Below are 13,269 nucleotides of genomic sequence, written 5' to 3' on the forward strand. Positions count from 1 at the left end.
AACGCCATTAACCAATTTGACGAAAATTACGGTAACGAAGATAACGTACCATTCCTTTTTGCAATCATGGACATTTTAAAAAATTAGCCAAACAAAGGTACGGTAATATATTTCTTTTAGGATTCCTGATGTTATATTATACTTCAACATCAACTTCCGATCAATTAGGCATAATATGACACATATTGATTGATTGAGTGTTCGAAATATTGTTGTCCCTGACTAATTAGCCTATATCTTTCAAAAATATCGGTACAAATAATTTGAATCTTACATACAGTTCCGCTTTTGTTCAAATGTTATATTATGAAAATTTGGCTTCTTGGCTATGCTGCTGTAATTGCACCTGAATCTATTTCATTGTGGAACCCGACAGTATAGGAGCCAGCCCCATGACATTTTCGCGTTTTTAGACAGATGTTTCAAATAGACAAATTGTATTTCAAAATGTTCTGAAGAGTCTGAAGAGTTTTTTCTACCATGTTGGCAAATTTCTATTCCGTTTCCATGACAACGGTTACGCTATTTAAGGACTTTTTTCATTTTACCCAAAAATGTCACATTTTAACTAGCCATTTCTTAACAACTAAAAGGAGTAGACATTTCATATTTGGCGTGCAGAACACATGACACGTGGATTATATGAACAAAATCATGACTTAATTAGAGAATAAACGATAGGAATTTTTATTTTGCCTATCCTCTACCGTGTGATAGACGACAGGATGTTACGCATTATCAAGACGCATGATGACGTGGGGTCGTCTACGGCCTGATAGACGGCACCCAAAATCATGCGATTGTCCAATCAGAAATGTGTTTACGAACTAGACCACTCCCACTGACTAAGAATTCAAGATAATGAGTAAAAACGCCATTTTTTGGTGATTTTTGTTCAGTTTTAACCAAGAAAGTAATTGTTAAATGGGAAATATTTTGACAAATGACATTATGTATATCAATTTATTAAGATGGGTGTTTGGATCAAAAAAGTCGATCACAACATTTTCTGTGACCTATGGTTTTTGACCTATGACCTCTTGAAATTCATAAGTAGGCATAAAATCAAAGTTTTTAGTGATTTTGGTAATTTTAGCCAAAAATTGCTATTTGTTGCATTATAAAAAGTTTAAATTACATTTTTTATTATTGATATACAGGTCTTTTTTAATTTTATGCTATTAGGATTCAAAGAGAAGACCATGGCACCGACCATTTACACCAATTTTTGTCAATTGTACTGGAAAATTTGCTACATTTTGCTGGGGAAATTTGCTTAAAATTGAACATACATCTTGTCTACATTGTCGTCGTCTTCACGCATGTGCTGACGCTAACTATAATATCGACAATTACAGCACAGAAGCAGGGCGGTCGCATTCTTAGAGTGCCTTATATCACGAAGGTGTCAATTGCGATTGTCGGAATTATAGCCAGGACATCAATTATTGAAAACTCATTTACTAAATGAACTGGTGCAATCAATTTATGAATAATACTTGATGGTCAAAGATATTAAATTTGGAATTTAAAATGTTTCTGAAGTAAATGTAAACTGACCACAAGGAACTTGACTTACTGTCCGACTCGACTGTTTCAAGAGCGGTTGGCTGGATCGAGAATGTGGTCAAAAACACCAATTTTTGTCAGCAACACCAATTTTGCAAATATTTTTTTTTAATATTGCAGAATCATGATGCATCTGGCAAGATTGCTTTTATTATTTTGTTGCTGCTTAGGAGTGTACGGAAACAATGAAGGTAAGCTTCAACTTTAATATTTCTTGTCAACGCAAACGTAAAAATTAACGAACGTGGAATACGTGAATCTATTTTTCAAATTTCATTTAATGAATAGAAAAATTAATATTTTCAGGACCATTGTTTCTTCTTCTTCTTTTCTATTTTTAAATTTGTCTCGAAATTAGAGTTATTTACAAAGTTATGTTTAAGAATAGCACAGTGTAATCGATGATACTACAATATACTTTGAAGTCAATGTTGATTTAAGTTATATTTGTCTTTCTCATTGCAGGTATATGCGGCTCAGAAACCAAGGATATGCAAAATACCGACATGATAACAATAACATCTCCCAATTATCCGTATTACTACCCATCTGCAGTGGATTGCACATGGTATTTCTCTGCTAATGATATCAAAGGCAGTTTCGCTATCCATTTCCTCAAATTTGACACACAACCAGAGAAAGATACCCTAACAATTGGTGTCGGTAACATAGTCACATCTCAAATAACAGCTTTATCATTTTCGTCGTGGATTTCAAGCGACGTTGTAGCGGTTATTGAAGAGCAAGCAGTATGGATGAATTTTAACTCTGATTTTGCAAAGTCTAGCCGAGGATTTGAAATACAAATCGAGAGAGTTAAGGAAACAGGTAAGATCGCGTAACAATAAATGGGTCAGTCAATATTGACCAGTATTATGCATACTAGACTATGCCATAGTCGAATTTTGATAAATAAAAATATGTTATTATTAATCATGATGAACGCATCATGTTGGAACTCAAAATTATACTGATGTGTATTATAATTAATAGTAAAATGGTCATAAAGAGTTTATTTAGTGACAGTTAAAGTAAAGTAAACTTATGTTATTGAGTGCAACATGTCTTGCATAATGGCTCACTTTAATACTGAACAATTCTGATTTTGGAATCTACCAGTTTCGCGAAAGCCCGAGTAAAGCTAACAAACAAAGGTGACTGAATAGATCAGATGTGAAAATCTATTAATTGCACACAAATTAATACAAATCAGAGTTTTATGCTTAAATGTGTTAGCCAGAGTATGCAAAATGGACAAGTGGGTTACGGAGAAGTCTATAAACATACCTTTTTTGAAAGGTATAATGATGCTCATAAACAGGACATGCTGCATATCTTGTTTCAAAACATTTGCAGATTGCGATTGTGTGGTATGTAAATGTTGCTTCAAGTTTGGACCAATATAGTTCATGGCATATATCAGTGTGAAAGACGGTAAAACTATACTGTCACTTTACTTATGCTTATTTGTGGTGTTTGTGGACTTGTGGGGTTGTTTGGTGGAGGTGTGTGGTGAGGAATGAACTTGGGGTTTGTGCTGGTAGGTGTGTGTGGGTACATGCATTTATATGAACATGATTATTGCGCTTGTTTGTTTGTCGACATTCAAAAAGGGGCTAGAATATTTTGTTATGGCATATCGCAATTGCAATGCTACATAAAGATAGTTTCATGCATTGCTTTAACATTTTAAATACAATGAGTTATTGTTGCGTCAAAATTGGCTCATACCGAATTTACACCAGTGTACTGGTCCATTGTTTCAATGATGTCATCAGTATCACAGCCTCAAGTAAAATCAGTATCATCAGTTTGATCATAAAGCAGGGCGGGCGATGTAACTTTCAAGTATCTTGTAAAAATAATTTGTTGCCAGTAAACCTGATGAATCGCAACATACGTCATTCAAATAAAAAAAATTAATGCATTGCTTTAACATATTGAATACAATGGATTATTATTATTATTGGGTTCAAATTGGAAAGCTCTTACTTGCTTAGCTATATTTCCCTGCAAAATGTTTCTTTAACGATGTTGAATTTTATTAAATCTGTAATAATATAAATGTTGTCATGGAAATCATGGTAATGCGAGGGATTTACAGATTTACAATAATGCAACATCGTTGTGTGCTACGATAAAGTCGACAAGATCACGCGTTACATTTTGACGGGGAGTAACATGTGTTTATGGGCGTTGGAATTGGCTGGCAACCGTGGACGTTGGCAGGGAAACATTTCACATAAATGTGGACACATTCCAACTGAGGACGTCCTTCGTTGCCAGAATCCACCACGAGACAAATATTGTAAATATTTGTTGTTTATTGTTTATTTAGGGTTTATTGTTTGTTTATCAATGTCATAACATAACAATCATAAGGTTGAATTACATAATAAAATACAAATACAATAATCTTTGTCCCGTCAATTTAGGAATTTGGTAGCACTTGCAACTTGGAACTAACGAGATTCTGCACACTAGTACAGCTGCTAAGCTGAATCATTGCGCGTTTTGTGATAAAAGCATGAAAGTATAAAGCATGAGAGTATCCACACATACAGTACACGATTCAACGTTTATCTTAAGATGTAGAGGCATTTCAGATTTGACCCCTAGTGACATTTAGTGGTCGCGAAAGGTCATACAGGGGTAAAAATGTGAAAATACACCAATCTTGTCGACAGATACACCAATTATTTGCCTGATCACAAGGATTTTTAAAATGTATAGTTATTCTACGAAAACATCATTTTTGGTCAACATGGCACATTTTGGTTGTAAAGGAGTAAAAATTTGAACTTGCTCCGATAAGTACTATACTGATGCTTGATTCTTATGTCTTAATTTTCCACCAATTTTGACAAAAATTATTTTATTTGGTGACAAGATTGGAGCATTTTTACCCCTGTGTGACCTTTCGACTAGGGGTCGAATCCAAAATGCCTCCACATCTTAAATTACACTGTGGACCATGTACCTAATGTGTGAAAACTCCCATGCTTTTATCACAAAATGTACTATAATTGTACCAAATTTGGGAGCCTAGCAGCTAAATTACACGTATCAATCAGATGCGCAGGTTTAGATTTATGCGGGGATTTATGACGTGAGTGAGGTCTCTGATGATGGTGAAATAAAATTGAACTTGAACTTTCTTTTTGTGTTGTGTGTATTTCAGTGCCCTGCAAGCAGACTAGTGTATGGTGCGATACTGGTGACACATGCGTGGGCGAAGTTTTTATGTGCACGGATTACCCGGAGTGTCTTAACACGTCTTTGAGCTGTGGTGAGTAAAATCAGTTCGAGTAAGCAATAAATGAAAAGCAAATCAAATTTATTAAATTCATGAAAAGGTGTCCAATCTACATGTTTTCTGTTTAGTACAAATGTAGTAGTACATCTGCCGAAAGATGTCCTACCTATTACACTGCGTGCAAACCCAACACCTATTATAGTCGTTGAGCGATTACCTGGGCGAGAAGGTTGCAGCCCCGGGGTTGTCGCCTAATATGAATCAATTCCCTACCCACACGCACGGGTTGAAAATCTAAGACAAAAGGTTGCAGCCCGGGGTTGTCGACTAATATGAATCAATTCCCTACCCACACGCACGGGTTGAAAATCTAAGACAAAAGGTTGCAGCCCCGGGGTTGTCGACTAATATGAATCAATTCCCTACCCTCACGCACGGGTTGAAAATCTAAGACAAATAAGGTCAGATACTGAAGTAAGTTTTTGACTACAGTCTGTCCCAAAAAGAATGATGTAACCAAACATACTGTTTTAAAGATTGACGTTTGGTGCACTTGGTATTAATACCGTGGTATATCTAAACTTTTCAGCTTTCCAATACTTATTGATTTATTCCATTCGATGGTGTTGTTGGTGAGATATGGTATTTTATATGAAATCATTCAAAATCCCATTTTTGCCACTTGGGCATAATGGTCGTTTTGTTCAGGGCAAATGCTCAAGGATGCTGACAATTATACAAGACGGTATTATGAACAGGTACTTTGAGGCAGTACAAAGGGCTTTTGTTATTGATTTTTAAAACAATGGCACAAAATTATATACCATGCTGACGCTGTCTAAAAGAACCCGTTACTAGCACAATTATTTTGCTACAAATGAGGAAAAAGGAAGAGATTGGCCAGTTTTGAAATGTTAGAAAATGGATTCCAATAAACATTTTAAGCAAATTAATGTAGGGTTCAATCACTGTGGTGAAATACAGGGTGACACATGCGTGGGCGAAGTTTTTATGTGCACGGGTTACCCGGAGTGTCTTAACACGTCCTCGAGCTGTGGTGAGTAAAATCAGTTCGAGTAATCAATAAATGAAAAGCAAATACAATTGATTAAATTCATGAAAAAGTGCCAAATCTACATGTTTTCTGTTTAGTACAAGTGTGGTAGCACATCTTCCGAAAGATGCTCTACTTATTAATATTACACTTAGTGCAAACCAAACACCTATTATAGTCGTTGAGCGATTACCTGGGCGAGAAGGTTGCAGCCCCGGGGCTGCCGCCTAATGTGAATAAAAATATGATCAGAAGGTATTGAACTGAACAAAAATCACCAAAAAATGGCGTTTTTACTCATTATCTTGAAATATTGAACTATTTTGACACATCACGTAACGCGGTCATTGTAGAGCGTACTTTTAGCTGCGTCACGAGACGCGGTCATTATACTTTTCAATGACCTGCATTTGTGTCCGCGTATTTAAAAGTTATTATGTGCGATTGGATCGCACTTGCTGCGTATATTAATGAGGTTATGAATCAATAATAATAATAATAATAATAATAATAATAATTTCAATGACCTGCATTTGCGTCCGCGTATTTAAAAGTTATTATGTGCGATTGGATCGCACTTGCTGCGTATATTAATGAGGTTATGAATCAATAATAATAATAATAATAATAATAATAATAATAATAATAATAATAATAATAATAATAATAATAATAATAATAATAAAATAATAATAATAAAAATAATAATAATAATAATAATAATAATAACAATAATAATAATAATAATAATAACAGACAGCTACTTAATAAAGCTGATTATTACGAAGTGCTTCGATGCGCATACAACAAAAAATTTAGAACACATGAGCAGAACATAAAGGCGAAAAAGACTGAAACTCAAACGTGGTGATTTTACAAAGCAGGCAAGCAATAAATAGTAAATTACAGTAACAGAAACAAAATATAGGCAAACAATATTTCATGATATATGAAAGAAAATTAAAATACAAATATATCAAAGCAAACATAGATAGAAACATTACATTTGCATGCGACAAGAAATATAAAGTGAGTGTGGATGACCGGCATCCACGCCGTCAGCAATAAAAGAACATGAAAAACAACACTTTTAATGCAGGCAAAACATTGACTATTAATCATAATTATTATTGTAGATAGAAACATTAATAAAAAGTGAGTGCTTTCAGCAATAAAAGAACATGAAAAACAACTTTTTTTGATGCAGGCAAAACCTTGACTAATTAATTATGCACAATCAGTAAACGCCCTTTTTATGCTAAATTTGGTTGGTGTTTTCAGGAACAGCTATAATATATGTAATTAGCATTCCTGTATAAAAGCATAAAAGGCAATTCTACCGTTTATGAACTTCTTGTATTTCCCTATGCCATCGCATTTTAGTTCAATCAAATATTGCCGAGGTGAGGCGATGTAAATGAATAAAGGGAGCGCCGTGTTAAAAATAAATTAGTTGGCCATTATTAATATACATGTACGTTTAATTACCAACATATAACTGGCCCTTACAGAAAGTGCGATGATATTCAATGTGGGTATTCTTATTACGGAGATTGATACGTGTGTGAACAAGTATTGAAAAATCATAACCTCATTAATATACGCGATATATGCGATCCAATCATTTTTATATATTTGCCAAACGCTGAACGCGGTTACTAATATTCATTCATAACCTCATTAATATACGCAGCAAGTGCGATCCAATCACAGATAATAACTTTTAAATACGCGGACGCAAATGCAGGTCATTGAAAAAGTATAATGACTGCGTCTCGTGACGTAGCTAAAAGTACGCTCTACAATGACCGCGTTACGTGACGTGTTACGCGGTCAAACAATTTACGCAGACGCTGGCCGCCGTATTTGGACATCGCATGATTGTGTGCTAGTGCGATTGGTCGCTAGCGGTATTTCCTTAATGGGCTATTCGATTTTTTACAGGGAAAATGACAGATAAAGTTAAAATTGTGTTCTGTTTTCTAATTAAAAGAAGAAAATGTGACGTAAATTGAATTTAAAAAAGTGAAAAGTGACGGTTATGAATGAGGTTAATGACTAAACAGTGGACCTACGCGCCGTCAGCGTAAATAGTAACCTCCGCGCGCGCCGTGTTGTGCGTCGAACAAATTACGAGAGTGCTGGTCGCCGTATTTGGATTGCGCGCTACCATATTTGCACAGATTGTGATTCGCACTTCTGTTATTGGTCGTTCTGTTTTAGCGTGGTCAATTTTTGGAAAGGCAAAACGTACAAATTGTTTATTTTTCAGGAAAATTGTGTGTTATTTTGTAAAGTGAAGAGATGAAAGTGACGGTCATGAATGAGGTTAATAACTTTTCATCGGTAATATGTCGAGAATTGTGAAAAATCTAAACATTTTGCTTTGGTCCTCGGAATATCCCTCGGTTCCAAAGGCAAAATGTGTAGATTTTTCACAATGCCCTCCAAATAACCGATGCGCAGTTATTAACCCCTAAATCTATACTTTGAATTGACTCGGCGAGCAATTGGGTTTTAACCAATGAACTCCGCTGTAGTTTCCATTCCAAATCGCCAAAATACTGAGTTCAAGCTTATTTTTCAGATCAATTACCATTCTCTTCCTGGTGTCACTGCACTCTCAGAAAAAAGGGTTCTAAAAGGGTGTTTGAATGTCCTCCAGAGGAACATTTCAAGGTTCTTCAAAGTACCTTTAAATGTTTTCCAAATGGTGGTTAGAACCCTTACTGGTTTTTAAGCGCTAAACATATTCAAGGTCATGTCATGGTCATCTGAGGTCTGCTGTTGAATTGTTGGACGGGAATGAAACTTGGTGGGTGTTATCATTTTTCAGCGGGGAAAATTTTCCAGGTTATCTGAGGTCAACTGAATATTGATTGTTGGATTGTCAGGAAACTTGCTTGGATTGATATGCATTGAGATTTGTGTTACAATTCTGAATTAGATATATTTAGCAAAAAGGTTGTAAGTTGCACCTTACTTTCAAACAATGACTGACGTATGAGTATCCTCTCTTATGGTATACATGGGTTGTTTCACATGGTATTTGACAATTTTCACAGGTTACAGTATATCAAATATACAGACAATCAGAGCAGTCATGCATTTTGGAACATCTCTTTTGAAGCGTAAGCCAAAACACTTTACAAAGCGTAATTTTCACAATACAATTACCAAAATCCAACAGCTAACCAAACTTAGTCTCGACATTTCAACGAGACTGTAAATGTTGTCTCCGTTTAAATTGTTTAATTGTCCCCTCTGTCATTAACATTACATCTTAATTCAATCAAATGTAGTACAGAGAGTGGATGTATAGCCTTGTTACATTTATTCGCACTAATGTAATTATCCATATGTGACCATGTCTTGTAAATTAGAATAATTACATTTGCATTGATATCATGTGACCAATGGTTTGAGGCAAGCACAGAGCTGCTGAAGATTCGAAGTTGTTTCCCTATTGTGGTAAACTAAAACTTTATGACGAAATTGTACAATATGTTTTTCTTTTCGAAATATGGAAACAAAAATTCACTATTACCTGCTTTAGCTAGAGCGTGACCTGCATAATGCAACATCAACCGTTCAATCTGTGGTAAATCTAAGCTGTATTATTAAAAATTTAAGAGGTACTTTATTGCGTTCATATCCATCTGCCCAATATGACATGTATGTTTGTTTGTTTGTTTTTTTAACTTTTTGTATTGAATCCATTACTAATCATTTTAGGGGTTTAAATTCCTCTTACCTGACAAATTGATAAATCCTTGGAAATCAAGAGTCTACATATTATTAAAGGATGTCTCCGGCAATCACAACATTATGCCTATTATGTTAGGATAATAATTATCAAGCTCGAATCACATGGTTTTATTTAAAAACAAACTCATATTGACCATAAAATCGAATAAAAATAGCCGGCTCTCAACAAGCGTTATTCAAAATTCCCGCGCCGAAATTGTCTTTTGCAATGAAGTCATGGTTATAATGTGCTCAATTTGCTGCCAGCCTTCATTGTATTACTGGGACGTCATTGCACTGGACAATATCGGCGCCCTTGAATTTTGAATATCGCGTGTTGAGAAACGTCTGTATTAATTCGTTTTTATGATGAATATGACTTTATTTCAAATATAACCACGTGATTCGTGCTTGATAGCTAATTTTCTAACATATAAGGCGTAATGTTGTGATTGCCGGAGACCTTCCTTTAATGGAAGATGTGTCTATTATTAACATGTTATTATGTGAAAAAGCTGGTAACATTATTAGTTAATGTTGGTGCGTGTGCAATGCTCCATTATACTGTATGTATCAGACAAAATGCTAAGCTTTAAATTTTGCTTCAGAAAGTCATTCTAATGTTGTAGATAGTCAAAAATTGGTTTGTCGATGTCAAGTTCGTCACTTTATAGATACAGAACAATGATAGGGCAAAACAACTAACTAGTTGATTTCTATGAGTGGAATAGGCAATTATTTTCCTTACTAACACCAATGTTATGTTCATTTACACTCTTTGATAACGAGAACCAATCAGAGCAAGCGACAATTTTGTTAGAAGAATATCGTTATGTTATAAGCAAAAATCGTGGAATCGTGCATTAGACGCATCAAAATCTCAGTATGCGTGCATTATTTTGTACAATTTCACTCCCAGCAAGTGATACACATTTATTAACCTATAAATATAAAACTGCTTATAAAAGTTCAACATCGTCGTTCCTTTTGTGACGTATTAATGAATGTATTTAAATCACGTTTTTCGTGATTATTTTTAGTTTTTATCACGTACTTATCACGTACTTTTTTGTAAGGAAATCACGCCCAACTTTAAGAAAATGTAGAAACGTTTTCCAAATTTCAACACTTGCTGTTCAGACTGCCTTCTACATACCGATTTTTAAAGATTACAATGCATAGTTTATTTAATAAAATACAACCTTAGTATCAGGCAAATTAAAAGTAGCGGTTCATAAAAGGCTTTCGTGGATATCAAATGTAAAATGTTCTCTATAACCACCATAGGAAGCACCATCGTAACAACAACAACAACTACAACAACAGCAATAACCACCAACACCACCACCATTACATCAATATGGAACAAATGTGAATATGATACAGGGTGTCCCAAAAAAAAGAGGCTCCTCATTGCGCCCTCTTTTTCTCATATTTCTAAAAAGTTGATTAAATATATTTTGGTATGTAAAGAAACCTTTACTCGTTAGCTTTAATAAACCAAAACAATTATTTCAATAGGCTCACAACTTTTGAAGATATGCCCTTTTGAATAAAACTACCCGTTTTTCACTCTGTCCACCGATAGCAAACAGAGTGGTTGGGTTGGCTCATGCTGTGGAGTGGCCTGCACGATCACCAGACCCCACACCACTTGATTTTTTTCCTTTGAGGCAAAATCCAAGATCTTCGCAAACGTATTACTGAATGCATTCGCAAGTATCCGGCGCACATGGATGGTACGCAACGCAATTGATGCAATGAGGACTAGGGCTGAAACCTGTATTCGCCAAGGAGGCAACCAGGTAGAGAGCAGAGCAGCACAGTAAACTCACTTCAGAAGAACCAAAGACAACCCAAACAGCCTTTTAGGGCTACCTTTTATCCTAAAAAGAGAAATGACTTATGTTGTAAATATTTTAAAAAAAGAAAGCAAGAAATAACAAAGTAAGAAAGTAAGAAACATAATAAAACAAAAAGGTATAAATAACCAAGAAAAAAAATAATTGCAAGTAAAGCAAAAGGAGTCCCTTTCGGCATCCATTTTACCCACAAATTAATGACACTATTAACAAAATCCATTGCCCATAAACCCACCGGTAAAGCCCATTCAATAAAGTTATTTTATAAAGTTATCATTGAGGAATGTTTGATATTCATGCATGGTATGTGTACTCCTTTTCAATCTTTGAAGTAGCCAAACCTTCTCCGTGGACAGAGTGAAAAACGGGTACATTTCTTTAAAAGAGCATATCTTCAAAAGTTGTCAGCCGATTGATATAATTGTTTTGGTTTATTAAAGCTAACGACTCAAGGTTTCTTTACGTACCAACATAATTATATTTGATCAACTTTTCATAAATAGGAGAAAAAGAGAGCGCAATGAGGGGCCTCTTTTTTTTTGGGACACCCTGTATTATATGATGTGACCGTCCACGGCGAATGAGCCGTAAATTCCTCCCCCGGTCAATTTTGTTTTATTTCGTGTTTAAAAAATAAACATCATAAACTCAAAAATGGTATATCATTCAACAAAATTATAGCTTTTTACGTTTTTACATCTGTCTCTTTTTCCACATTGCTGGCAATAAATATCAAACAGTCATAATTGGCGGTCATTTCAAATCATCCCCAAGTCAACGAGGTTTAAGAAAGTTCTCTCATTGTTAATTGTTGGTTATGCATACCTGTATAAAATACAATGCCTGGTAACCCACCACTTGAACAGGATTTAGCAAAAGCAAACAAAGACCCGAGCTATTAAAAGTTCTATAGCCATCTAAGGTAGAAGCTTATTATACACTTCAACAATAGGATTATTGATTAGTTTTTGACTATGAAAATGAGACGGATGTCGGGCCAGCTTAAGTTACCGATGAATATGACCTTCGTACACATTGTACCGTAACTCATGATACAATTTAGGGAATTTACGGCTCATTTGTGCTGCCAGGTCACATATACCAGAAGGTGATATTATAAATAAATTATAGCCTACACAACAATACATACATACAAAAAACCAAGACATATTATGTAAAAGTTCATTGGTATTCATCCTTGAGTTTTCTGGTGATATTATTATAGTACCAATTACTCATAACCATACAATCATTTTCCTCTTCCAGATAATCAGTCGGCATCCGGAATTATACATTAGGCGGAGGCGCCCTATTTAGCGTTAGCTTTGGACATTAAATTATTTTTATTTATTTTCCCCCGACTAATAATCAAACGTCCACAGCTAACATTAAATAGGGCGCCTCCGCCTAATGAACAAAATACATTTTTAATGAAATTGAGAGATACAAATTAACACTCTAATTTTCTCATACAGAGGTGTGTGATGATGAAATTGATTTTAAGTGTTATTCTGGCGTTGGGTGCGTAGACAAGGCTCTAGAGTGCGATGGTATCAGAAACTGTGTGGATGGATCGGATGAATGGGCTTGCTGTGAGTATTAAACAACGCCCACCCACACACCCACACCACACCTACACCCACACGTATTTAATTAAATGAAATAAACTGTATATTCATAAATAAGCCGTTTATTCGGTTATCATGTTTATAGACTGACAATACATGGAGATTCAAAATGAAGTAAACTCATGTTTGTGGCGCTTTTGTACGAAATCTAGA

General features: G+C 35.1%; 1 protein-coding gene across 1 annotated transcript in view; it reads left to right on the forward strand.

Moving 5' to 3' along the window:
* The first annotated feature begins 1,464 nt into the window (after positions 1 to 1,464).
* LOC140166130 (CUB and sushi domain-containing protein 2-like) overlaps positions 1,465 to 13,269 on the forward strand; it is a 30,732-nt gene continuing 18,927 nt past the window's right edge. Inside the window, exons 1-4 of the mRNA XM_072189517.1 lie at positions 1,465 to 1,760; positions 2,035 to 2,397; positions 4,751 to 4,858; positions 12,964 to 13,080. Coding sequence (XP_072045618.1) covers positions 1,694 to 1,760; positions 2,035 to 2,397; positions 4,751 to 4,858; positions 12,964 to 13,080 — 655 coding nt within the window. The 5' untranslated portion in view covers positions 1,465 to 1,693. The remainder of the gene's footprint in view (positions 1,761 to 2,034; positions 2,398 to 4,750; positions 4,859 to 12,963; positions 13,081 to 13,269) is intronic.

This window comes from Amphiura filiformis, chromosome 12 (assembly GCF_039555335.1).
Source record: "Amphiura filiformis chromosome 12, Afil_fr2py, whole genome shotgun sequence".
Lineage (NCBI taxonomy): Eukaryota > Metazoa > Echinodermata > Ophiuroidea > Amphilepidida > Amphiuridae > Amphiura > Amphiura filiformis.